The 27,593-nt window shown below is 50.7% G+C and overlaps 1 protein-coding gene across 2 annotated transcripts; it reads right to left on the bottom strand.

The window, feature by feature from the left end:
* Nucleotides 1–23,362: 23,362 nt before the first annotated feature.
* LOC123113283 (cadmium/zinc-transporting ATPase HMA3) lies at nucleotides 23,363–27,226 on the bottom strand. Of its 2 annotated transcripts, XR_006455978.1 has the most exons (7): nucleotides 26,769–27,226; nucleotides 26,276–26,631; nucleotides 25,926–26,181; nucleotides 25,379–25,844; nucleotides 25,092–25,297; nucleotides 23,986–25,009; nucleotides 23,363–23,606 (listed from the first exon to the last, which is right to left on the bottom strand). XR_006455978.1 is itself a non-coding variant. In XM_044534483.1 (6 exons), the coding sequence occupies exons 1-6, from the start codon at nucleotides 27,010–27,012 to the stop codon at nucleotides 24,048–24,050; spliced, it is 2,490 nt and encodes an 829-aa protein (XP_044390418.1). In that variant the 5' UTR covers nucleotides 27,013–27,226; the 3' UTR covers nucleotides 23,893–24,047. The 2 variants fall into 2 exon arrangements, 1 of the variants encoding a protein (XP_044390418.1); XM_044534483.1 differs by lacking the exon at nucleotides 23,363–23,606 and having other exon boundaries at nucleotides 23,893–25,009.
* Nucleotides 27,227–27,593: the final 367 nt, after the last annotated feature.

The raw sequence follows: 27,593 nt of genomic DNA, 5'->3' as shown, positions 1-27,593 counted from the left end.
CTAGTGGCTTCTCTCAAGATAGCATAAGTATTACGGTGGTTGAACAAATTGTTGTCGAGCAATTGATAGAAAAGCGAATAATTATGAGATTATCTAGGCATGATCATGTATATAGTCATCACGTCCACAACAAGTAGACCGACTCCTGCCTGCATCTACTACTATTACTCCACACATCGACCGACTCCTGCCTACATCTAGAGTATTAACTTCATAAAGAACAGAGTAACGTATTAAGCAAGATGACATGATGTAGAGGGATAAACTCAAGCAATATGATATAAACCCCATCTTTTAATCCTCGATGGCAACAATACAATACGTGCCTTGCTGCCCCTGCTGTCACTGGCAAAGGACACCACAAAATTGAACCCAAAGCTAAGCACTTCTCCCATGGCAAGAAAGATCAATCTAGTAGGCCAAACCAAACTGATAATTCGAAGAGACTTGCAAAGATAACTCAATCGTACATAAAAGAATTCAGAGAAGATTCAAATATTATTCATAGATAAACTTGATCATAAACCCACAATTCATCGGATCTCGACAAACACACCGCAAAAAGAGTTTACATCGAATAGATCTCCACAAGAGAGGGGGATAACACTGTATTGAGATCCAAAAAGAGAGAAGAAGCCATCTAGCTAATAACTATGGACCCGTAGGTCTGTGGTAAACTACTCACAACTCATCGGAGGGGCTATGGTGTTGATGTAAAAGAACTCCATGGTCGATTCCCCCTCCGGCAGAGCGCCAGCGAAGGCTCCAAGATTAGATCTCGCGGATACAGAAGGTTACGGCGGTGGAAATTGTGTTTCGGGTGCTCCCTGGATGTTTTCGAGGTACGTAGGCTTATATAGGAGGAAGAAGTATGTCGGTGGACGCCTGAGGGGCCCACGAGACAGGGGGCGCGCCCTATAAGGGGGGGTCGCGCCCTCCTATCTCGTGGAGGCCTAGGCTGCTTCTTGATTTGCACTCCAAGTCCTCTGGATCACATTCGTTCCAAAAATCACGCTCCCGAAGGTTTCATTCCGTTTGGACTTTGTTTGATATTCCTTTTCTTCGAAATACTGAAATAGGCAAAAAACAGTAATACGGGCTAGGCCTCCGGTTAGTAGGTTAGTACCAAAAATGATATAAATGTGTAAAATAAAGCCCATAAACATCCAAAAGGGGTAATATAATAGCATGGAACAATCAAAAATTATAGATACGTTGGAGACGTATCAAGCATCCCCAAGCTTAATTCCTGCTCGTCCTCGAGTAGGTAAATGATAAAAAGAGAATTTTTGATGTGGAATGATACCTAGCATAATTCTCAATGTAATTTTCTTTATTGTGGCATGAATGTTCAGATCCAAATGATTCAAAATAAAAGTTCATATTGATAAAAGAAATAGTAACACTTCAAGCATACTAATCAAAGTAATCATGTCTTCTCAAAATAACATGGCAAAAGAAAGTTCATCCCTACAAAATCATATAGTTAGGCTATGCTTCATTTTCGTCACACAAAGATGTTCCCAACTTCTATACCCCCGATGACAAGCCAAGCAATTGTTTCATACTTAAATAATCTCAAACTTTTTCAACCTTCACGCAATACATGAGCGTGAGCCATGGATATAGCACTATGGGTGGAATAGAATATGATGATGGGGATTGTGTGGAGAAGACAAAAAGAGGAGAAAGTCTCACATTGACAAGGATAATCAACGGGCTATGGAGATGCCCATCAATTGATGTCAACATGAGGAGTAGGGATTGCCATGAAATGGATGCACTAGAGCTATAAATGAATGCTCAACAAAAGAAAACTAGTGGGTGTGCATCCAACTTGCTTGCTCACGAAGACCTAGGACATTTGAGGAAGCCCATCGTAGGAATATACAAGCCAAGTTCTATAATGAAAAGATTCCACTAGTATGAAAAAGACAACTTATGAGACTCACTATATGAAAAACAAGGTGCTACTTTGAAGCACAATATATGAGACTCACTACATGAAGAACAAGGTGCTACTTTGAAGCACAAGTGTGGAAAAAGAGATAGTAACATTGCCCTTTTTATTTTTTTTATTTTTTCATTTTCTTTTTTTTCTTTTTTTGGGCCTTTATTTTTTTGGCCTTTCTTCTTTTCTTTTCTTTTTCTTTTTTTCTTTTTGGGCAATGCTCTAATAATGATGATCATCACACTTCTATTGATTACAACATATGAATTACAACTCGAAACTAGAACAAGATATGACTCTATATGAATGCCTCCGGCGGTGTACCGGGATGGTGCAATGAATCAAGAGTGACATTTATGAAAAATAATGCATGGTGTCTTTGCTACAAATATGATGTCAACTACATGATCATGCAATGGCAATATGACAAAAGTAAAGTATGTCATGATGATGATAAACGGAACGGTGGAAAGTTGCATGGCAATATATCTCGGAATGGCTATGGAAATGCCATAATATGTAGGTATGGTGGCTGTTTTGAGGAAGATATAAGGAGGTTTATGTGTGATAGAGTGTATCGTATCACGGGGTTTGGATGCACCGGGAAAGTTTGCACCAACTCTCAAGGTGAGAAAGGGCAATGCACGGTACCGAAGAGGCTAGCAATGGTGGAAAGATAAAAGTGCGTATAATCCATGGACTCAACATTAGTCAAAAGAAATCATATACTTATTGCAAAAATTTAGAAGTCATCAAAAATCAAGCACTACGCGCATGCTCCTAGGGGGATAGATTGGTAGGAAAAGACTATCGCTAGTCCCCGACCGCCACTCATAAGGATGCACAAGCCAGGTACACTTCATGTTTCAAATTTGTTACACAACTTTAACCATGCGTGCATGCTATGGGATTTGCTAACTTCAACACAAGCATTCTTTAAATTCATAATCACCCAACTAGCATGACTTTAATATCACTACCTCCATATCTCAAAACAATTATCAAGTATAAAATTGATCATAGCATCTAATTCACTTCCTATGATAATTTTTATTGTACCCAACTTCGATGCCTACCATTCTAGGACCAATTTTGTAACCATAGCAAATACCATGCTGTTCTAAAAGACTCTCAAAATAATATAAGTGAAGCATGAGAGACTAACAATTTCTATAAAATCAAGCCACCGCCATGCTCTAAAAGATATAAGTGAAGCACTAGAGCAAAAACTATCAAGCTCAATAGATATAAGTGAAGCACATAGAGTATTCTAACAAAATTCTAATCAAATAGGCTTCTACCAAAAGGTGTGTACAGCAAGGATGATTGTGGTAAACTAAAAAGCAAAGACTAATATAATAGACGACGCTCCAAGCAAAACACATATCATGTGGCGAATAAAAATATAGCTCCAAGTAAAGTTACCAATGAACGAAGACGAAAGAGGGGATGCCTTCCCGGGGCATCCCCAAGCTTAGGCTTTTGGCTATTATTGAATATCTTGGGGTGCCTCGGGAATCCCCAATCCTAGGCTCTTTCCACTCCTTATTCCATAGTCCATAAAAGCTTTACCCAAAACTTGAAAACTTCACAACACAAAACTCAACAGGAAATCTTATAAGCTCCGTTAGTGAAAGAAAACAAAACCACCACATAAGGTACTGTAATGAAATCATTATTTATTTATTTTGGTGTTAAACCTACTGTATTCCAACTTCTCTATGGTTTATAAACTATTTTACTAGCCATAGATGCATCAAAATAAGCAAACAACACACGAAAAACAGAATCTGTCAAAAACAGAACAGTCTGTAGCAATCTGTAACTAACGCAAACTTAGGGAACTCTAAAACTTCTACCAAAATAGGACGTACTGTAAAATTTGTTTATTGATCAGCAGAAAAAAAATCAATGCAAAATCACGTTCCTGTGATTTATTGAATTTTTTCTCGTGAGCGCAAAGTTTCTGTTTTTCAGCAGAATCAAATCAACTATCATCATAGTTTATCCTATAGGTTCTACTTAGGGAACACTAATTAAAAGATAAAAACACATCTAAACAGAAAGTAGATTCAAAATTTATTACTAAACAGGAACAAAAACAAAGAACACAAAGAAAATTGGGTTGCCTCCCAACTAGCGCTATCGTTTAACGCCCCTAGCTAGGCATAAAAGCGAAGATAGATCTAAGTAGTGCCATCTTGGGCACTTGATTCATAAGTAGACCGCATGATAGATTCATTAGGTAATTTGAATTTCTTTCTTGGAAAGTGCTCCATGCCTTTCTTTAATGGAAATTGGAATCTAATATTCCCTTTCTTCATATCAATAATCGCACCAATCGTTCTAAGGAAAGGTCTACCAAGAATAATAGGGCAAGAAAGATTGCAATCTATATCAAGAACGATAAAACCTACGGGCACCAAGTTTCTATTTGCGACAATGAGAACATCATTTATCCTTCCCATTGGTTTTTAATGGTGGAATCCGCAAGGTGCAAATTTAAAGAGCAATCATCAAGATCATGGAAACCTAGAATATCACATAAAGTTTTCGGAATCGTGGAAACACTAGCGCCCAAATCACACAAAGAAAAACACTCATGGTATTTAATTCTAATCTTTATAGTAGGTTCCCACTCATCATTAAGTTTTCTAGGTATAGAAACTTCCAAATTAAGTTTTTCATCATAAGATTGCAACAAGGCATCAACAATATGTTTGGTAAAAGCTTTATTTTGACTATAAGCATGTGGAGAATTAACAACAGATTGCAACAAGGAAATACAACCTTCTAAAGAACAATTATCATAATAAAATTCCTTGAAATCCGAGATAGTGGGTTCAATACTATTTAAAGTCATGACCTCTCCAATCCCACTTTTACCAAATTTAGCATCAAGATCTAAAAACTCCGAATTCTTGGGACGCCTTCTAGGTAAAGTTGACTCATCATCAGTCCCATTATTATCAAGATTCATAGTGCAAAACAAATATCTAATAGGAGACACATTAATAAATTTAAGATCTTCATCATTATTTTCATGGAAACTAGAAGAACACACCTTTACAAAGCAATCTTTCTTAGCACACAATCTAGCGGTTCTTACCTTGCACTCATCAATGGAAATTCTCATGGCTTTGAGAGACTCATTGATATCATGCTTAGGAGGATAAGATCTAAGTTTAAGAGAATCAACATCAAGCGAAAGTCTATCAACGTTCCTAGCCAAATCATCAACTTTGAGCAATTTTCTTCAAGCAAAGCATTAAAATTCTTTTGAGAAATCATAAATTCTTTCACACTATTCTCAAAATCAGAGGGCATCTTGTTAAAATTACCATAATAATTATTGTAGGAATTTCCATAATTATTAGAGGAATTACTAGGGAACGGTCTAGCATTAAAGTTTCCTCTATAAGCATTGTTTCCAAAACTATTCCTACCAACAAAATTCACATCCATAGATTCTTTATTATTCTCAATCAAAGTAGACAAAGGCATAACATTGGGATCAATAGGAGTATTTTTAGTAGCAAAAAATTTCATAAGTTCATCCATCTTTCCACTCAAAACATTGATTTCTTCTATAGCATGCACCTTTTTACTAGAAGATCTTTCGGTGTGCCATTGAGAATAATTAGCCATAATATTATCAAAAAGTTTTGTAGCATCTTCTAATGTGATTTCCATAAACGTGCCTCTCGCGGCCGAATCTAAGAGATTTCTAGAAGCAAAGTTCAAACCGGCATAAAAAATTTGTATGATCATCCATAAATTCAAACCATGAGTAGGGCAATTGCGAATCATCAATTTCATTCTTTCCCAAGATTGGGCAACATGCTCATAATCAAGTTGTTTAAAATTCATAATATCGTTCCTAAGAGTAATAATCTTAGCGGGAGGAAAATACTTAGAGATAAAAGCATCTTTGCACTTGTTCCAAGAATCAATACTATTTTTAGGCAAAGACAAAAACCAAACTTTAGCACGATCTCTAAGTGAAAACGGAAATAACTTCAATTTGACAATATTGTTATCCGTATCTTTCTTCTTTTGCATATCTCACTCTCGGGGAAGCTGATCCACGAACACCTATGGGACCGGCGGACCGAGCCCCTTTCGGTTCGGCGGGGGGCGGAAATCGCACGAAGAGCGGATCGAGGCGAAGCACACGAGCAGTTTACCCAGCTTCGGAGCTCTCCGGAGAGATAACACTCCTACTGCTGCATGTCTGAGTGTATTGAGTTCTTGCTCGAGAGCGCTGAGTGCTACAGTACACACTAGCTGCTAACGAGACCGAGCGTGGGTGTTTTTCTGTCCTTCGAACCCCCCTCTACATTGTGCATGGGCCTCCTTTTATATGCTAAAGGGGTCTCCGACAGGTGGCAACGTAGACAAGGGCAAAAATGGAAAAGGAATTGCGGTAGGTACAACTACCTGTACAATGTATCGTACCTAACCCTGACGGCAGGGGACAAAAGCATTAAATGCCCGTCTGCGTCGCCCAAATAGTGCAAAAAGGACCGTCAGGGACGCCACCGCTCGCCACGATGGCAATCTTGTCAGCGTCGCTTGCCACCGCACACCGCTGGCTACACAGCCTCTTGCCACGCGCGCCTGGAAAGGTCCCAGGGCGACATGTTGGTGGATGTGCTGGAGCGCGGGTACAGAGTGGTAGCTTGCCGCGGCAAGCACCTTGCCGCGGTCGTTGTCTTGTCGCGTCCGGAAGCTTGTCGCTCACCGGGCCTCGCCGGGACGCGTGGCGTGTCGCGGCAAGTTCCTTGAGATGCCTTGGTTGGCCTTCCCGGCAAGCTCCTCTTGCCGGGGCCTTGTCTCCTTGGCTTGAATACTTTGTTCTTGAATGGCTCCAAAGGAACCACGGAGGATCTTCGCGGTCACCCGGCAAGCCTTGCCGCGGGGTACTGTAGCTGCCCGTGCACAAGTTCGGGATACTAGGGTACCCCTACTCTAGTGCACCGACAGGAGCCCCCGGGCCTGGGCCACACACGGTGCCGAGCGCTGTTGGGCCAGGCCCAAAACAGGGCACGGGAACACGCGTCCTGAGTTACGCCGTATCTTACTCTGTATCCACCGCGCCCTCCCCGAACGGCACGCGTCGAATGCGGCGTCGTGGGAGAGATCATGGGTGGTTTCTTTATTCGGAAAGACGGAACGCCAGCCCCCTCCCTCTTTATAAGCAGGGGAAACAGGGGCAGTTCACCCATCTCGCCGGTTGCTACTCCAATCTCAGAAATCTCCGCCGCTCCCCCCTTCTTCCCAAAGCTGAAAGAGAGCAGCGCTCCGCCCCCCGTCGCCACCAGCATCACCATCGCCGTCGATCTCCCCCACCACCTCCGCCATGGCTCCGAAAGCCGACAAGGGGAAGGCCGTGAAGTCGGCCGAGGCGCAGCGGCTCGCGGCGCTGCGGAAGGAGCGGGTAATCTTCCCCCCTCAGCTTGTCGCGAAGGAGCTGAGGGAGTACTACTACCTCTTCTGGTCGACGGAGACGCGAGCGCATCCGCGTACGAAGGTACTCCCAGCTGCCGCTTCGGAACTGGCTCCGAATGGATACCCTTTCTTCGCGCTGTTCTTCTACTGCGGGCTCTGCCCGCCTTTCTCTGAATTTTTCTGCGATATCATGAACACCTACGGGTTCCGCCTCCTTGACTTCACCCCCAATGTAGTTCTGACCATGGCAGTTTTCGCACATCTCTGCGAAAACTTTGTCGGAGTCTATCCAAACGTAGCTCTTTTCCGCCACTTCTTTATGCCCCGAGTTGAGAAAGGGGAGCCTCTATCTGGCGGAATCGCCTAGATCTCGAGAGCTGGCAAGAAGGAAGCTTATCTGGAGGGAGAGCTCCGCAGCAAGTGGGAGGAATGGAGAGCAGACTGGTGCTGGATTGTCGAGGAGAACCCGCAGCCATTTACCGCCCAGCGCCAAGCTCCAATAGCGCGCGGCAACGATTGGAGCAACGTGGCCCCGGAAGACGATAGGCTGAAGATTGCCGTCACCCGGATCCTACGCCTCAGGCTTGCCGGGCTCACCGTAGGCGCCATTGGCGCAGATTTTCTTCGTCGCCGCATCGCCCCCCTGCAGGAGAGGAGGAGACCCGCCTGGGAGTTCCAGAATGCGGCGGATATCACGAGGCTGCGCCCGGGCCTCAACTTCAACTTCACTGTCTTGGAACTGGACATGATGATCCTGGAACTATTCAAGCGTGATCCTCAACATCCCGAAGCGTTCATGTTGCCGAGGGGTGTCGTTCCGCTGTGCAACAACTCCTCGCTCGACCGCATCCGTGCAATGATGCCGCTGTGCGATTCGCATGGAATTGTCCCAACTTGGCAAGAGCCTGCAGACGACGTCGTGCAGGAGTTCTTTGACGGCTTGGTAGAAGTGTCTGTCCGCTCTGATGAACAGAAGAGCCTTACCCGCGACACCACCGATGCGGAGATGCAGCGCATCGCCACCAGGCTGGAAGAGGCGGCAGCAGCCGCTGCCGCGGGCGAGTTCGGATTCACCGTGGAGGAGGCAGAGGTAGCAGAGGCGGCAAGCCTTGTCGAGCGAGAGGAGCTTGCCGGCGAGGAAGAGCTTGTCGGGCCTGAAGCTGAGTCGAGCAAGCCCGCCGAGGGCGCAAGCGACTCGTTGAAGGTCGGCTCCTCCTGCTCCCCACCTTCAGCTAGCTCGCCGCAAGTGGAGCCCCCAGCTCCACCAAGAAGGTGTCTCCGCAAGGCCGGGGACGTAGCAGGGCGACAGACGAGTCAACAGCCGCCGTGCCGCGCGACATGTTCTACCGCGGCAAGCACTGTTGCCGCTGGAGCGCCTCACGCCGCTGCGGCAACTGGAGCGGGGTCTTCCCGGTCCACCGCTACTGCTCCTGCCAAGCGGACAAGGGAACCTACTCCTCCGCCTCGTCGCACCGGGGGCGAGCCGGACTTCGATCTCTCCGCGCTCAGCTCCGACAAGGAAGAAGAGTAAGATTCTTTGTTGTACTTGTAGTTCTTCAATTTTGTTGCTTTGTCTTGTATCTGATTTGCTTCACTCTGAACCCATTCCTTTTCAGGACGCTGGCCCAGAGAGCGACAAAGAGAGCCAAGGTCCCGGTGATTTTCATCGAGGACGAACCCACCGCAACAACAGGGGGTGTGTCCGAGACCACCTTGCCGGACCCGGCAACCATTCTCCAAAGTAGCCCCCAGCGTAAGTATATGGTTCACTTCCTGCTGTTAGGCACGCATGGGTGCCCTTTCTTTGCTGATATCTGTCTGCTGGTTTGTGTAGGAGCAGAGCAGCTTCACCAGGAGTGCCCGGAAGCCGCTCCCGAAATGCCATCTGCTTCAACTACATCGCCAAGGGAGGATTCCCCGACAAGGGAGCATTCTCCAGCAAGGGAGAATTCTCCGGCAAGGGACAGTTCTCCGGCAAGGGACAGCACCAGCGACCCTCCGGTGGTAGAGACCACGACTGCAGGTCCTAGTACAGGTAATCCTCTTGCTTGAAAACTTCCCTTGGGTTCTTCTTCTTCTGATTTCCTTTTTGGATATTTGCTTGATTTTTCTCCTTTTTCCGTTCGTCAGATCCATCTGCCACGGAGCCGATGGAAACCGAGGTCGCCGGCGAGGAGAACGCGCGCAGCAATACCGACGACGCCGTTGCCACCGAAGGAGAAGCCGGCGCTGATGATCCCGCCGGCGAAGAGGCCGCCAAAGCTGCCGCCGCAGAAGCTGGCGAGGGATCTGGCGATCGCACTGACGGCCCCGAGGCCGCAGGAGCGTCAAGCGCTACGCCGACCGTCGATCCCTCCGCCGCTACTGCAGCGCCAGGCTCCGAAGAGCCCCAGCCCGGCGCCTATTTGAAGGCCGGCGATGGCATCTTCATCAAGCTCCCCTGGGCGTCAAGCTCCAGGGCGCCGGTCGAAGGAGAGATCTTTGATGAAGAGTTGCTCGCCTCCGCTCGGCTGACGCTGGTCGACGCACCAAGTGGCAGCAGCGACGAGCCTGAGGAGGAGAAGTTGCTGCGGAAGCTGTTGTCGCTCTACCGTGCCCGACAGGCCAAGCTGGTATCCCGAGAAGCGCTTGTCGCGAAGGCGGGAGTGGACATCGAGAAGCGCGCGGAGGAGCTCCGGGGTTTCAGGCAGGAAACTCTCCGGTTCCTGGCAGAGGAGCGGGAGCAATTCGCCGAGGAGCGTAAAGCCTTCCTCCTCGAGAAGGCTGAAGTTGAAGAGCAAAAGTGGCTTGTTGCCGAGAAGCTATATGCGCAGGAAGGCGAGTTGGCGCAGCGCAAGGTCAACCTTGACAGCCACGAGGAGGAGCTTGCCGCGCGCGAGCAAACATTTGGCGGGGCTCTCAAGGAAGCGGAGGATGCTGCCGCAGCTGCCGAGACCGCCAAGAAGGAGTTGGAGACGAAGATGGCGCAGCTGGAGGCCGATCTCAAGGCGAGCGGCGAGGAGCTTGTTGCGCTCAAGCGTGAACGCGAGAAGGACGCCGCCGCTCATGGCGAGCTGCAGGGTCGTCTCGCGGAGAGGAGCAAAGAGCTCAGCGCCGCCAAGGACTCCAACGCAGACCTTGAGTTGAAGCTGGCTACTTTGACTCAGACGCTGGACGACGCCAGGGAGCGGGAGGTGGCCTTGTCGGAGAAGATCAAGGCCGACGAGGCGCTGCTGGCGAGTGCTGCCGCCGCCCAGAACACTTTTAGGGAGAATGTGGAGCACTGGACAGAGGGTCTCGTGGATGTTGCCGCAACCATCGACAGGGAGCTGGCGCAGCTGGGGATAGAGGATTTCGGGTACTCCTCCGATGAGCACCTCCAGCCCAGCGCCAAGCTCAGCTTGTTCTTCAAAGGCGTGGCGACGGCCCTCCAGCAACTCCGGGAGAAGATCCCAAAGCAACTGGCCGACGAGTCGCGCAAGATCTGCGCGGGAGCTCTTCAAAAGGTGCTGGTGAAGGTGGCCTTCCGTAACCCAGGCCTCAACCTCACCAACGTCCTCAGGACCTTGCCACCGGATGCTGATCTAGAAGCGCTCAAGACCCTTGTCGCACCCATTGTGGACAAGGTGAGCGGGATCAAGAGGGTTGAGGGCGATCGCGTAGATTAGGCCACCCGTTTTCTCTTTTTCTTGTCGCTGCTGGTCATGTTATGAGAACAATCTGTTAGAGCTGCGACAAGTTATCTTGTAATATGACTCTGTTTTAGGTAGCGATTGCTATGTTATTTCCTTTACTTGATTCCTTCCTTTGTATGTTTTTTCCCTATGCTTTTAGGGAACTTGTCGGTGCAGGCACCTTAGCCGCGAGCGCTGAGTGCGGGACGTCGGCAGCCTCCTGGCGGTGCCGTTACTGACAAGAAACCTTGTCGCAACTAGTCGCAGCTCACTTAAGTTGTTGAGCGGACTCGAAACAAAGTAAGGGCGCAACTAGCTATGAGTTGGTTCCTCTGCGCACAGGTTTTCCATACAAAGCACGGTCGTTTGAGGAAGATAACTTAAAAATTAAAACTGATTGCTCAAACTTTGGCAACTTAGCTTTTCTGTCGTTTGCTTCCCGGTAAGGCGAAACTTCCTCGAACGACGCTTGGTCCACACCATTATCTTCTCCTTTCCCCCCCCCCCCAGCAAACTTGTGGGCGAGGGAACCTTCCTTTCTTTGAGAAAAAGAAAGAAGAAAAAATAAAGATATGGAGCCTTATGGCTCGTTATAGCTTACCGGGGGTAGGCGTTGCACAAAGTGTCAGATAATGCATGCAAAGTAGAAATCATGAAATTGACAAGATGTGCGGAGCACATGAGCTTTACTTATGCACGGGGTCTGCGCCCGGCTTTGTACAAAGGATTACATGCAACATCGGCAAGACTTGTACAAAAGGTGGTTGCTCGAACAGGTTCCGGCAACCGCGCCTTACGGGTAAAACTTACGAAGATGCTCAATGTTCCAGGAGTTGCTCACCGGAATGCCATCTTCGGTCTCAAGGCGGACAGCGCCAGGCCTAGTGACTCGTTTCACCCGGTAAGGGCCTTCCCACTTCGGCGTCAACTTGTTGGAATTCTTGGCGGACTGAACGCGCCGAAGAACAAGGTCGCCTTCCTCGAGACTTCTGGCATTAACTTTGCGGCTATGGTAGCGGCGCAAAGCTTGCTGATATCGAGCAGCTCGTACAGCGGCCTGAAGATGGTCCTCCTCAAGGAGCAGCGCGTCATCCTGTCGCAACTGCTCTTGCTCAAGCTCATCATAAGCGAGCACTCGAGGTGTCCCGTATACGAGTTCCGTGGGGAGAACTGCCTCTGCTCCATAGACTAGAGCGAAAGGTGTCTGGCCAGTGGCTCGATTTGGCGTCGTCCTGATCGACCAAAGAACCACCGGCAGCTCCTCAATCCAGTTCTTTCCGCTCTTGCGCAGCCTGTCGAAAGTCCTGGTCTTGAGCCCGCGCAGCACTTCAGCATTCGCCCTCTCCGCTTGACCGTTACTTCTCGGATGAGCAACAGAAGCGAAGCAGACCTTAGCGCCAAGATCGTGGACGTACTGCATGAAGGTGCGGCTCGTGAATTGCGTGCCGTTGTCGGTGATGATCCTGTTAGGGATCCCGAAGCGGCAAACAATCGACCTGAAGAACTTGCCTGCTGACTGTGCTGTCACCTTCCTCACTGGTTCCACTTCCGGTCACTTTGTGAACTTGTCGATTGCAACGTACAAGTACTCAAAGCCCCCGACAGCTCGGGGAAAGGGGCCGAGGATGTCGAGCCCCCAAACCGAAAATGGCCAGGATAAAGGGATCGTCTGGAGAGCTTGAGCTGGCTGGCGTATCTGCTTGGAATGGAACTGGCACGCTTCACACTTGGTTACTTGTGCAGTTGCATCCTGGAGGGCTGTCGGCCAAAAGAAACCTTGCCGGAACGCCTTGCCGGCAAGTGCTCTTGCGCCAATGTGGTGACCACATATGCCTCCATGTATCTCTGCCAACAGCTTTTGTCCGTCTTCCCGGTGAATACACTTCAATTTCACGCCGTTGAGTCTTCTTCTGTATAGTGTGTTGTCGACAAACTGGTACATACTTGACTGCCGGGCTACTCTTTCCGCTTCTTCTTGCTCTTCGGGAAGTTCTCCTGTCTGAAGGAAACGGACAATCTGCTATGCCCATGTTGGAGCTTGGGGCTCGACAACAAGGACTAAAGGCACATCTGCTGCTGCGGGAACATCCGCTTCTACAGCGAGAACCTGCGGCTCAGCCGGAGCTTGACGTTCCCCGGCAAGCTTGCCGGAGCAAAACTTGTCGGGAACGCCTGCTTCAATGGAACAAACCCTAGGGCTTGCCGGAGCAGACTGCTCCTCAGCACCCTTGGTGTTGATCTTGAGGACCTTCTTGGCGGCGGCTTCAGGGAGCTCTGCCGGAAAATAGTCACCAGAAATCAACTTCCTCTTCTTGCTCTGTCCAGTTGATGGCGTTACAGACGGCTGGGTCAGTTTGAGCACAAAGATCCCTGGTTCCACAGGTAACTTAAGTGTGGCGCACTTCGACAGGCCATCGGCAATGTCGTTCTGAGCTCTTGGAACATGTTCCATCTGTAGGCCGTCAAAGTGCTCTTCTAGTTTTCTCACTTCATCAACGTAAGCTTCCATCAGCAGACTCTGATAATTCTTGTTCACTTGGCGGATGACAAGCTGTGAGTCACCCCTGACAATGAGCTTCTTGATCCCAAGGTCTGCTGCGATCCTGAGACCGGCAAGCAAACCTTCATACTCTGTGGTATTGTTCGTTGCTTGCTCCTTGGGAAAGTGCATCTGGACTACGTACTTGAGGTGCTCTCCGGTGGGTGCAACAAGTAGCACGCCCGCACCGGCGCCTTGCAGCGAGAAGGCACCATCAAAGTACATCAGCCACTCTTTGCTTGCTTCCTTGACGGGGATGCTTGTTTCTGGAATTTCTTCATCTTGTGTTGGCGTCCATTCTGCTATGAACTCCGCCAATGCTCTGCTTTGGATAGTTGAAGTGCTCTCAAACTTGAGGCCAAAGCTTGACAGTTCCAGCGCCCACTCGACGATCCTGCCTGTTGCTTCTGGATTTTGCAATATCCTCTTCAGCGGAAAACGAGTGACGATTGTGATCTCATGTGCTTGGAAGTAATGGCGCAGCTTTCTCGAGGCCATGAGAAGGCCGAAAAGCAATTTCTGCACACCAGAGTACCTTGACCTAGCCCCCTGCAGAAGGGAACTGACAAAGTAAACTGGGCGCTGCACCATTCTTTTCTGCATCTTCTCACGCGCCTGCGCGGATCCATCTTTGTCGGGACCAGAGCTTGCCGGTGAAGTTGTCTGCTTGTCGCTGGATGTATCTGCCGTGGTTGCTGGCTCATCACCTGCCTCCCTCTCCGCTACTAACGCAGCACTAACCACTTGATTGGTTGCCGCTATATATAGCAGCAACTTCTCTTGTGGCTTAGGTGCGACAAGTGTTGGAGTGGAGGACAGGTATCTCTTTAAGTCCTGCAGTGCAGCCTCCGCTTCCGGAGTCCATTTCATTGGACATGCCTTTTTCAATATTTTGAAAAATGGCAGGGCGCGCTCAGGAGACCTAGAGATAAACCTGCTGAGAGCAGCTATGCAACCGGCAAGTCTTCGCACATCCTTGACGCGCTTTGGTGCTTCAATCTGCTCAATGGCCTTGATCTTGTCGGGATTGGCTTCAATTCCCCGCTGAGACACGAAGAACCCGAGAAGCTTGCCGGAGGGGACTCCAAACACACATTTCTCGGGGTTAAGCTTGAGGTTGATCTTGCGCAGATTTGCAAAGGTTTTGTCTAAATCTTGAATCAGAGTCGCCTTGTCCTTGCTCTTGACCACTATGTCATCCATATAGGCTTCCACATTTCTGTGTATTTGCGGCTCAAAAGCATCATGGACTACCCTTGCAAATGTTGAACCAGCATTCTTTAAACCGAAAGGCATCCGCACGAAATAGTATGTGCCACATGGGGTGATGAATGCGGTCTTCTCCTCATCCTCTTCTGCCATGAAGATCTGATGGTATCCTGAGTATGCATCAAGAAATGAAAGCAAGTCACATCCGGCTGTGGAGTCAACAATTTGGTCGATGCGCGGCAAGGGAAATGGGTCTTTGGGACAAGCTTTATTGACATCGGTAAAGTCAATACAAAGCCTCCATTTCCCATTTGCCTTGCGCACGACTACAGGGTTGGCCAACCACGTAGGATGGAGCACTCCTCTGACAAGGCCTGCTGCTTCCAATTTCCTGATTTCTTCTGCGATGAATTCTTGGCGCTCCACTGCTTGCTTCTTGAGTTTCTGCTTGACGGGCCGCGCATGGGGACAGAGGCAAGACGGTGCTCGATTACATTCCTGGGAACACCGGGGATGTCAGACGGTTGCCACGCAAATACGTCGACGTTCGCCCGCAGGAAAGCAACGAACGTGCTTTCCTAATTAGGGTCGAGAGTGGCACTGATGGTGAAAGTACCACCAGCGCCATCCTCCTTGGCGGGCACCTTCTTGGTCTCTGGTGGAGCTGCCATTGTCTTCTTACACTTGCCGGTGGAGCTCGATGGTGCGTCCTCGACGGCAGCGCAGCACTCCGAAGAGGTGCGCTTGCCGGAGTGGGCATCAGAACTCTTGCCGGACTTGGTCTTCTTCTTCGCCCTGGGAGCTTCAACGGCAAGTGACTTGCGATCCGTTGCGGCTGTTGCTTCCCGGTAGATCTTGTCGGCGCAGATAAGAGCATCCTTCTTGTCGCCAGGGACAGAGATGACACTTATCGGGCCTGGCATCTTCAGTATGTTGTATGCATAGTGAGAGGCTGCCATGAATTTGGCGAGTGCTGGACGGCCGAGTATCCCATTGTAAGGCAATGGAAAGTCAGCAACGTCAAAAGTGACCCTCTCAGTCCTGAAGTTCAACTCGCTGCCAAATGTCACCGGCAACGTGATCTTTCCCTTCGGCTTGCTCCTTCCCGGATTGATTCCTTGGAATGTGCCGGTCTCTCCGAGCTCGCTATCAGGGATCTGGAGTTTCTGGAGTACCACGGAGGAGATCAGGTTCAAGCCGGCCCCGCCGTCAACTAGCATCTTAGTGACCTTGAGGTTGCGGATAGTTGGTGAAACCAACATCAGCAAGCATCCGACCGCAGTTATGCGATCAGGGTGGTCCTCAATATCAAAGATGATAGGCGTGCTGGACCATTTTAGAGGCTTGCATGACTCGACGGGTGGTTCTGCCGCATTGACTTCCCGCACCCACTGCTTGAGCTGGCGGTGTGAAGTATGCAGAGAAGCACCGCCGTCAACGCACAGGACCTCTGTGGCCTTCTGGAACCCCTGCTCATCGGTCTCGTCATCATCCATATCTTAATTGTCGTCGTCCTCTTCATCCTTGTCGCAGCCACGGGGAGGTCTGTCTCCTTGCCGCTGCTTGGCCTTGCCGCGGCGTCCTCCTCGGCCGGGGCATTTCTTGCCGGCTCCTCCAGCACCTTCCTGGGCCTTCTCCTTGTCGCGTCGCTCGTATTCAGCCTTTTGCTGCTCGACAAGCTGCTCGACCTTCTTGCAACTCTGGAGGTCATGGCCCTTGGTGCGGTGGATCTTGCAGTACTGCTTGTTGGTGTCGTCCTGCTTGTCGGCGACCGCCATAGCCTGGTAGTTGGTGCCTGCGGCAATCCCCTCGCCGGAGCTACTAGCTTTGGCTTTCTTGGTGCCACCTCCGTTGCCGGACTGCTCAACGACTAGCACACCTTTGCCTTTCTTCTTCCTGTTGTTCCGCCGCCGGTTTTTCCTTGCCGAGGCGGCCTCCTCACTATCTGATCCTCCTGCTTCTGTATTCTCTCCGGGGAGTTTCCTCCCTTCCTCAGCACGCGCGCACTTGTCGGCCAGGGCATATAGCTCACTGACGTCTCTGATCTTGCACATCGCCATCTCCTCCCGCATCCTGCGATTTCGCATGTTCTGATGGAACGCGCTGATTACCGCGGCAGGGTGGACATCTGGGATGTTGTGCTATACGCGGCTGAATCTCTGAATGTACTTGCGCAGGGGCTCCCCTTCCTTCTGGGCGAGCAGATGAAGGTCGCTCTCTTGGCCAGGAGGCTTGTGGCCGCCTGTAAAGGCGCCGACAAACTGATGGCATAGGTCTGCCCAGGAGGATATGGAGTTGTCCGGCAAGTGCATGAGCCAGGATCTGACATTGGGCTTGAACACCAGCGGGAAGTAGTTGGCCAGGATCTTGTCGTCCCGCCCCCCGGCAGCTTGCACCGCGATGGTGTAGATGCTGAGGAACTCCAACGGATGCGACTTGCCGTCGTACTTCTCTGGTACGTCTGGCTTGAAATTCTTCGTGCTGGGCCACTGGACTTGCCGCAGCTCACGAGTGAACGCAGGGCAACCTACCGCGTACGGCAAGTCGCCTGGTTCCCCTGGTGCATGCGTGTCGACAGAGGGCCCAGCGCGCTGGTCCGATTGACGCCGCGCTTCTCTTCGGCGCTCGATGCGAGTTCGAGCGTCTTCTTGTTGTCGTTCGTGAAGAACTTGGCGCTGATCGCGACGAACTCATGGATCTGATGATGCGGTGGAGTCGCTGTCGAGGTGGATCCGGCGAGTCGGCGATTTTGGCCTTCGGGATGGAGAGTGCATGGTGGTTGCACCCCCACCGGTTTTGTCGCCATCAGCTCGTGCCTGGCTGTCCTGCCGCGGCAGCGATGTACTCGGCTGCCGCGGAGTGTCGCCATTGGTGAAGCCGATGAGACTCTGAATGGTGGCCCTCCATTCATCGATCTTGTCTGCCGTTGGAGGGTAATCCAGGAGCAGTTGAGCTCGCGCCAGAGCTTCTATTGGAGTGGTGAGCGGCAGTGGCGAACGGTGCGAGGAGCGGGATATGCTCGGACTTCTAATTATGTTAGAAGGAGCAGTATCCCGTCCAGGCGACCGTGTCTCGCTCGTGCCAGCACGTTGGCGTGCAGGCCGGTCTTGAGCACCCCGAGATCCACCAGCTCGATCTTGGTCCAACAAACGTATGGCACTGTGAATACCATGACGCTGTCGGTCCTGCGCCTCCTGAGATGGGCGTGGTGCATGTACGGACGCCGAGGTCTGCGCAGCCTTGTCGTTGGACCTGGCAGCACCGTGGGTTCCCTCGTCGATGTCCGTTCTTCCGCCGACGTCTACCCCACCACCCGTTTGCTCTGGTGGTGGTTGGATCGACGTGGACGGAACAGCTGTCGCCGGAGCCTTCTTCTTCGGTGGCATGTCGATGAAGAAGATGAAGATCTAGCTCGTGTGAACGTCGGATCAGGTTCACACAACCTCGACGCCCCCTACCTGGCGCGCCAAAGATGTCGGGGAAGCTGATCCACGAACACCTATGGGACCGGTGGACCGAGCCCCTTTCGGTTCGGCGGGGGGCGGAGATCGCACGAAGAGCGGATCGAGGCGAAGCACACGAGCAGTTTACCCAGCTTCGGAGCTCTCCGGAGAGATAACACTCCTACTGCTGCATGTCTGAGTGTATTGAGTTCTTGCTCGGGAGCGCTGAGTGCTACAGTACACACTAGCTGCTAACGAGACCGAGCGTGGGTGTTTTTCTGTCCTTCGAACCCCCCTCTACGTTGCGCATGGGCCTCCTTTTATATGCTAAAGGGGTCTCCGATAGGTGGCAACATAGACAAGGGCAAAAATGGAAAAGGAATTGCGGTAGGTACAACTACCTGTACAGTGTATCGTACCTAACCCTGACGGCAGGGGACAAAGGCATTAAATGCCCGTCTGCGTCACCCAAATAGTGCAAAAAGGACCGTCGGGGACGCACCACTCGCCACAATGGCAATCTTGTCAGCGTCTCTTGCCACCGCGCACCGCTGGCTGCACAGCCTCTTGTCACGCGCGCCTGGAAAGGTCCCAGGGCGACACGTTGGTGGATGTGCTGGAGCGCGGGTACAGAGTGGTAGCTTGCCGCGGCAAGCGCCTTGCCGCGGTCGTTGTCTTGTCGCGTCCGGAAGCTTGTCGCTCACCGGGCCTCGCCGGGACGCATGGCGCGTCGCGGCAAGTTCCTTGAGATGCCTTGGTTGGCCTTCCCGGCAAGCTCCTCTTGTCGGGGCCTTGTCTCCTTGGCTTGAATACTTTGTTCTTGAATGGCTCCAAAGGAACCACGGAGGATCTTGGCGGTCACCCGGCAAACCTTGCCGCGGGGTACTGCAGCTGCCCGTGCACAAGTTCGGGATACTAGGGTACCCCTACTCTAGTGCACCGACACTCACAAATCAATAAAGTTGTTTAGATGAGTAGCGGCATCTTCACTAGGAAGGCCGGCGAATTGATCTTTCATAACAAGATTCAGCAAAGCAGTATTGATTTCACAAGACTCAACATCATTAAGAGGAGCAATCGGAGTACTAAGGAAATCATTATTATTGGTATTCGAGAAATCATACAATTTGGTATTATCTTGCGCCACGGCAACAAGTAATCCAACACACAAACAAGCAGAAAAAAGGCAAGCGAAAAGAGAGGAGGAGATTGGGAAAGAGAGGGCAAATAAAACGGCAAGGATGAAGTGGGGGAGAGGAAAACAAGAGGCAAATGGCAAATAATGTAAATGCGAGGGAGATAGGTTTGTGATGGGTACTTGGTATGTCTTGACTTGAGCGAAGACCTCCCCGGCAACAGCGCCAGAAATCCTTCTTGCTACGTCTTGAGCTTGCGTTGGTTTTCCTTGAAGAGGAAAGGGTGATAGTAGCATAAGTATTTCCCTCAGTTTTTAGGAACCAAGGTATCAATCCATTAGGAGGCTCCTCAAAAGTTCCACGCACCTACACAAACAAACCAAGAACTCGCAACCAACGCAATAAAGGGGTTGTCAATCCCTTCACGGTCACTTGCAAAAGTGAGATCTAATAGAGATAGTATGATAAGATAAATATATTTTTGGTATTTTATAATATAGATGCAAAAAGTAAAGATGCAAATAAAAGTAGATTGGGAGCAAATATGATAAGAGATAGACCCGGGGGCCATAGGTTTCACTAGTGGCTTCTCTCAAGATAGTATAAGTATTACGGTGGGTGAACAAATTACTGTCGAGCAATTGATAGAAAAGCGAATAATTATGAGATTATCTAGGCATGATCATGTATATAGGCATCACGTCCGCAACAAGTAGACCGACTCCTGCCTGCATCTACTACTATTACTCCACACATCGACCGACGCTTGCCTGCATCTAGAGTATTAAGTTCATAAAGAACAGAGTAACGCATTAAGCAAGATGACATGATGTAGAGGGATAAACTCAAGCAATATGATATAAACCCCATCTTTTTATCCTCGATGGCAACAATACAATACGTGCCTTGCTGCCCCTGCTATCACTGGGAAAGGACACCGCAAGATTGAACCCAAAGCTAAGCACTTATCCCATGGCAAGAAAGATCAATCTAGTAGGCCAAACCAAACTGATAATTCGAAGAGACTTGCAAAGATAACTCAATCATACAAAAAAGAATTCAGAGAAGATTCAAATATTATTCATAGATAAACTTGATCATAAACCCACAATTCATCGGATCTCGACAAACACACCGCAAAAAGAGTTTTCTCTTTTACATCGAATAGATCTTCACAAGAGAGGGGAAGAACATTGTATTGAGATTCAAAAAGAGAGAAGAAGCCATCTAGCTAATAACTATGGACCCGTAGGTCTGTGGTAAACTACTCACAACTCATCGGAGGGGCTATGGTGTTGATGTAGAAGCCCTCCATGGTCGATTCCCTCTCCGGCAGAGCGCCGGTGAAGGCTCTAAGATGAGATCTCGCGGATACAGAAGGTTACGGCGGTGGAAATTGTGTTTCGGGTGCTCCCTGGATGTTTTCGGGGTACGTAGGCTTATATAGGAGGAAGAAGTACGTCGGTGGACGCCCGAGGGGCCCACGAGACAGGGGCGCGCCCTATAGGGGGGGCGCCCTCTATCTCGTGGAGGCCTCGGCTGCTTCTTGACTTGCACTCCAAGTCCTCTAGATCACGTTCGTTCCAAAAATCACGCTCCCGAAGGTTTCATTCCGTTCGGACTCCGTTTGATATTCCTTTTCTTCGAAATACTGAAATAGGCAAAAAAACAGCAATGCGGGTTGGGCCTCCGGTTAGTAGGTTAGTCCCAAAAATAATATAAATGTGTAAAATAAAGCCCATAAACATCCAAAAGGGGTAATATAATAGCATGGAACAATCAAAAAATATAGATACGTTGGAGACGTATCAAGGCACACTAGGGACTATATGTTTTGTCTATGTATTCACACATGTACTAAGTTTCCAGTTAATACACTTTTAGCATGAATAATAAACATTTATCATGAAATAAGGAAGTAAATAATAACTTTATTATTGCCTCTAGGGCATATTTCCTTCACCGCACCCTCTCGCCGACCAAATTTGGTGGCCCGAAGCCCATACAGAACATCACCGCTGTAGCCTGTGTAGCGCTGGAATTGCGACCTATCAAAGAAACACAACTGAGGATGCCTCACAGAGATACCCAGACAGAAGGGAGACAAGTCTCCCACCACCACTAACCCAGATCGGGCCAAGCTCCACGCCGACACGGAGGCCCGCACAGGCTCAGATTGAGCCCATATAGACTCAAGTCGGATGCCCACCGCGCCGCAACGTCACGCACGCCACCGTCATCCTTGATCTAGCCGAGGTTGCACACCCAACGCCCCGCGCGCTGGTGACTGCCACCACCGCCACGAGGGAGGACGCCGTCCCAGGCTAGCAGACAGCCTCAGATCTCACGCCACAACACCATGAAGGGAGCGCCTCGCCACCACCTTCGCTGAGCCTCCCCAGGCTTCACGGGCGAACCCTCTAGCGATGGCAATGTGGAGGGGGAGGGTGACTGTAGGCCTAGCGGCGACGGCGGCGGCGACTATGTTCCCCATGTCGCTAGAGGAGGGGACACAGTGGAAGAGGGAATGGCATGGCTATCGAGGCAGAATGACTAGTTAGTGATGAAATAAACCAGAGGCCGAGGCAAGCATGAATAATAAATTAAATTTAGTAATAAAAATAATTCAAGTCAATAGATGATGTTGACTGTGGACTGCAAGAAACAGACTGTGACCAACTCAAAGAGCATAAACGAACAGTGAAACTCCTCGGTGTCTTGGTGCAACGTGCAAATGGGTGTTGGTCAAGGCCTTTGATCTGATGCACAAATCTAGCACAAACAAGTCGAATGTACGAGAGTTCAAATAGTTGAAACTTAGGAGTTTGTAACAGCAGCGATCGCGAAGTCGTTGATGTAGAAAATAAGACATCTGCCATCAGAGGGGTTTGTTGAATGCCCCAGATCCAACAAGACGTAATCAGAGAATACAATCCTCAAACGCTCCCCGACGAATCCAAGATTGACTAAACTTCTCCGATTGGAAGCGGAACTGAAAGATCAAACCGCAAATCCATGCCGACCTCTTCGCAAGACAGTGCTACCAAGATAGACCTCAAACCTGCACACAAAAATTCAAATCCAAAAAACTAGACTAAGGGCACATATTTCTCGATACACATCCAGACGACAACACCATCGTCTCAGCACGGGCTAACCGAAGTCCAAACCATAAACTTAATCCTAACCCTACCACCTGAACAAAGCAGTGGGATCATGTCCCCTCCTTTCGCTGGAGCACAGACAGAGGGAGAGGAGCCCCATATAAGCCCCATGGGATCACTGATAGTAAAAGCATCTCCAACAGACGCGCGGTAGCGCAATAGCGTTTTAGCGCCGGGGGAGGGAGGCGGGAGGGGGTAGTTGCTTTTATAGACGCTGCAAAATTTAGCGTGCCGGCGGTTGGAGCTAGAGCTAGCGCAGAAAACACCCAGCGCTGGAGCTGGCGCACAAAATACCCAGCTCGCGATGCAGTTTTTCCGAGCGCGCTGACGCTTGTTTACCGTGTGCGAGATTATAGGGCGGCTGCTCGCTACTTTCTGTCGCGCGCTATATAGCGGTTTTATCCAGCGCGTGGCTTATTAGCGCATCTGTTGGAGATGCTTTAAGGCTAGATCGGGCACTGCATATGTTACTAGGGAGAAGAAAATAACAATTATTTTCAATCTCATAACCTAAAATAAAGAAAGTGACATGACAACGGCGCACACTACCTTCTAGTCACTACTATAACAAGATTAATGATTCTATTCTCGCAAAAAAAAAGATTAATGATTGTAAGCATCATAGAGATTGCAAGGATGTATGTACTTGTAACGAGGGGACTAGATTCAACTCAAACCAATAGTATGGCATTCCCATACTTAAATGAGCAATGCACATTTGTTTTTGGACGATGCAAAGCAGGAGCTCTGTCGATTTTGTTAATTAAGATAGAAAAGAAATCAAGTACAAAGGTTATTTACATGAGAGTAGCTACTTCTATAAACTACATGATGGCCAGCATGGCCACGGCCAACCTTTGCTTTCCAATGTCGTCCTTTACAAGAAAAGCAACATCTACCATGATGGAGGAGTTCTAGAAACTAGGATGGTTACTCTCTTTCCACACGTGCCACCTCGCGGTTCCACTTTCGTCGACCCGTTGACTGGGCAGCTGAGATTGCTGCCAGCCCACCCGAGTTCAAGTCCCGGCTTGGACACGTGGTGCTCGCGGAGTTTCTCCTATAAATAAATGCCAACGAGGGTTAGCCCTTGGGTTGGTCTCATTTTTTATATATTCATCAACGTCGCACGAAAAATTAACAGTCTTGCTAAGTCTCAATTGACACTATACTCGTGAGATCTCACATTAAAATTCGTGTATTTTTTAAATTTCCTTTTTTCTTTATTATACATGTTATATCACTTGACTGAGTCGACTGAAACCTAGACATACCCAAAATTTAATGGGTAAGTCGATGTTCTTAACCATTAGATTAAGATCCAATGGACCTTGCAAAAAAAAAAATTAAGATCGAACGGCCATTCTTCTTTTTTCTTCCTTATACATTTCTCTTTCCATAAAGTTAACTTACCCAAGTTACAAATTCAGTCAACTTACCTGTAACTATTGTGATATTCACCACGGAGCCATTTTCTTGCAAGCTTCCCTTGCTACCTGTTTCACGGGGAGCAGCATCCTGCCGACACGCAGCTCGATGAAGCAGGCATCACGGAAGCGTTGACAGATCCGGTGACTTCGACCTTTTTTGCCGGCGCACACGTCGCGGCCGTCGGCCCTTCACGCTGCTCGTCGGCCCGTACGTCGATGGCAACCGAGTGCTCAGGGGACCTGCTTGGCTTGTGGCAGCAATGGCAGCCTTTCGATGCGTCGCCGCCCGTCTTTCCGACGCTTTTAGTGGCAGCGGCATCCGATGAGACAGCGGCGAGCTGAGACCTTCTCATCTCCAGCGACCTGGCCGTGGCGCGGCACGCGTCCTCCTTCCCGCGGCGTCCGCGCCGCTCCCCCAGCAGCAGCATGCTGTTGAGCACGACGAGCAGGCACGTCCCCACGTCGGCGAGGACCGCCGCCCACAGCACCGGGCGCCAGGCGACCGCGAGCGCGAGGACGGCGGCCTTGGCGGCGACCGAGGACGCCATGTTGACGGCGATGGTCCGGCGCGCGCGCCTGCCGAGCCTCACGGCCTCCGGGACCCTGAGGATGTCGCTGGACATGAGCGTCGCGTGGCTGGTCTCCATGGCCGCGGCCGAGCCGGAGATGCCCATGGAGACGCCCACGTCCGCCGTTGCCAGCGCCGGGGCGTCGTTCATGCCGTCGCCGACCATCATCGTCGGCCCAGCCCTCGCCTTCAGCGCGCCCACCAGCCGGACCTTGTCCTCCGGGAAGAGCTCCGAGTGGACCTCCTCCAACAAGGCGCCGCCCAGCTGCTCCTGCGCGTGCATGGCCGCCTCCGCGATGTCCCCCGTGAGCAGTACTGAGCTGATGCCCATGGACGCCAGCTCTCGAATCGCCTCGGCCGCGCCGGTCCGGCAGTCGTCTGAGAGGGAAAACACTCCGACGAGGTCCCCGTCGCAGATCACGTAGCCCATGGAGACGCCTTTCAGACCGTTCATTCTTTCTGGAACTGCAAGCAAGAAAGTTTTCTTTCTCAAAACTTCATCGGTCAAGCACGTACCAAATGTATGTTTGCTCTGCTCTCAGCTCACCTGTCTGACAGGATGATCCCCTCGCCAAGACCCTCTTGTTCCCGACGTAGATGCGCATCCCGTCGATCTCTCCATATATGCCCTCGCCGGGAAGGACGCGGAACTCGGCGACGCATTCCGGTTTCGGCTCGATGGATTTCGACTGCGCGTGCTCCACGAGCGCAGCCGCCATTGGGTGGCTAGATTTGCTCTCGATGCTTGAGATCCTGCGAGAAGAAGCTCTCATTTCAGCACTGGATATTTTCATCAGTGAAATTTCAATGCCGGCCCAGAGGACGTACACATACCAGTAAAGAAGATGGCTCATCTGAACCTTGTGTCCAACCACGTCGAACATGTCGACGGTGAACTCCCCTCTGGTGATGGTGCCGGTCTTGTCGAACGCCACGGCCTTGATCTCGCCAAGCGACTCGAGGACGTCCCCTCCCTTGACGAGGACCCCCATCCTCGCCGCCGTCAGCAGCGCGCAGAACGTCGCGACCGGCGTCGACAGCACCAGAGCGCACGGGCACGCGCTCACCAGCAGCACCAGCGCCAGCCGGAACCACCGCTCCGCGTCGCGCGCCCCCAGCAGCGGCGGCAGCAGCGCCACCCCTGCTCCGAGAACCACCACGGCCGGCGTGTAGTACTTGGCGCAGGAGTCGATCAGCCGCTGCGTCCTGGACTTGCTCTGCTGGGCCTCCTCCACCAGCCTCTCCATCTTGGCCACCGTGGAGTTCTCGGCGAGAGCCATTGTCCTCACGGCGATGTAACCTGCATGACAGTAGCTCAGATCACCGCAAGAACGTCGCTGCCTTCAAGAAGGAGAAGAAACAAGCCGGCCAGTTTTTGTACCGTCCAAGTTGAGCGTGCCGGCCCAGACCTCGGAGTGCGGCTGCTTGGGCACCGGGTACGACTCGCCGGTGAGGCTCCTCTCGTCGACCTCACTCTGCCCGTCGACCACCATGCCGTCCACCGGCACCATCTCCCCTGCTCTGACCGCGATGACGGCGCCCACACCGATGTCGCGCACGTTGACGACCTCGCCCGTCTCGGCGAGGACTGCCTTCGGCGGGATCATGCTCATCAACGACGACATCCCGGCGCTGGCCTGACACATCACACTTTGTGTTAGGAAAATTCATATTGATACCATCGATCATGGAAAGTAACTGAGGATTCATACTGTAATTGTTGTAGGTAACCTTGGTGCAGGCCAGGGTCTCGAGCCACTCCGCAGTGGTGAAGAGGAAGACGATGACGCCTGCCTCCGTGTAGTCCTTGAGGGCGACGGCACCGGCAACGGCGATAAGCATGAGGATGTTGATGTCCAGCGTCAGCCTGCTGGCGGCGGCGATGCCACGGAGAAGCATCGGAGGAGCGCCGGCGCAGGCCGCCGCCAGGGCCAGCCACTGCAGGGGAGGCAGGAGCCACCTGAAGGAGGACGCGAGGAGGAGGACGCCGCAGGCGACGATGTACGGGCTGGGCCATCGGCCGATGACCCCGCTGCTGCCGTAGGCTCGCACCGAGGCTTCCAGGCCCGCCCCGTTGAGGACCTTCACTGATGCGTTCCGGAGTCCGGACAAGGCAACAAACACGTTGTGATCGACTTGTAATTAAGCTTTCTTTCATGGAGATTCTGGGCTCAGATCAGAGCAAGTAAAGATCAGGAGAGGGGATGGATTTATTGGTTAGTACCGATACGGGACTGCGAGACGGCGGCGGGGTCGTGCTCGACGACGACGGTGCGGGAGGGGACGACGACGGACACCGCCCTCACGCCGTCGAGCGGCGCCAGCAGCCGCTCGACCAGCGCGACCTCCGCGGAGCAGCACACGCCCAGCACGTCCAGGTACGTCTTCTCCCACTGCCTCCTCGCCGCCGCTTGCTCTGGCAGAAGGCTCTCCTCGAGCGCCGCGTACGACTCGCCGCCGCCCATCATCGATGATCCAGACAGAGACGCAGGCGGATGAACAGCAAGAAACAAAGCCAAAGGAGAGATTGCAAATAAGTCAACGACAGAGCCAGAGATCGATGGTTTGGAAGAGGAGCAGAGGTTGAGCTGCAAGCAACCCTGTCGTCAGTGAAAGCGACGGCGGCCACTGGCAGCAACAAGTCTTGGAATTTGGCGATCCATGTCCACCGGGAACTCAAATCCGGCAAAGCATCGATTTTTCTGCGAGTGTTCGAAGCGCACCGGCCAACTCCGCACACCCAACATAAAATATTTCAGTTTTGCTAGAACTCATCTAGATGAGATATAATTTAACCTCATTCACCTTTTATAGCCATTAAATGTGATGTTATAAGATGCGTGTGTGCTGACATGAATTGTATCTGTTTTTGTTTTTAAAATGAATGAGACCAAATTATATCTCATCTAGATGAGTCCTAGGTACTCCCAAAATATTTTGTTGGGACTTCAAAACCAATAACCAAGGTCCAAAACTCGACTCCGCATTTCGCCCCCAAGTTGTCGAGGAACTAGAAAAGGGTGTATATTGCATAACTACATTTTTGCAA

Source organism: Triticum aestivum, chromosome 5B (assembly GCF_018294505.1).
Source record: "Triticum aestivum cultivar Chinese Spring chromosome 5B, IWGSC CS RefSeq v2.1, whole genome shotgun sequence".
NCBI lineage: Eukaryota > Viridiplantae > Streptophyta > Magnoliopsida > Poales > Poaceae > Triticum > Triticum aestivum.
The sequence above is the reverse complement of the archived record's forward strand: the minus strand, read 5'-3'. Positions and strand labels throughout refer to the sequence as shown.

Bases quoted from the DNA above. Each gene is read 5' to 3' on its own strand.
- LOC123113283 (XM_044534483.1), bottom strand. From the start codon at position 27,012: ATGATGGGCGGCGGCGAGTCGTACGCGGCGCTCGAGGAGAGCCTTCTG. The intron at 26,182-26,275 runs GTTACCTACAAC...GTGATGTGTCAG, and splicing joins AGACCCTGGCCTGCACCAAG to GCCAGCGCCGGGATGTCGTC. The intron at 25,010-25,091 runs GTGAGCTGAGAG...TCTTGCTTGCAG, and splicing joins GGGATCATCCTGTCAGACAG to TTCCAGAAAGAATGAACGGT.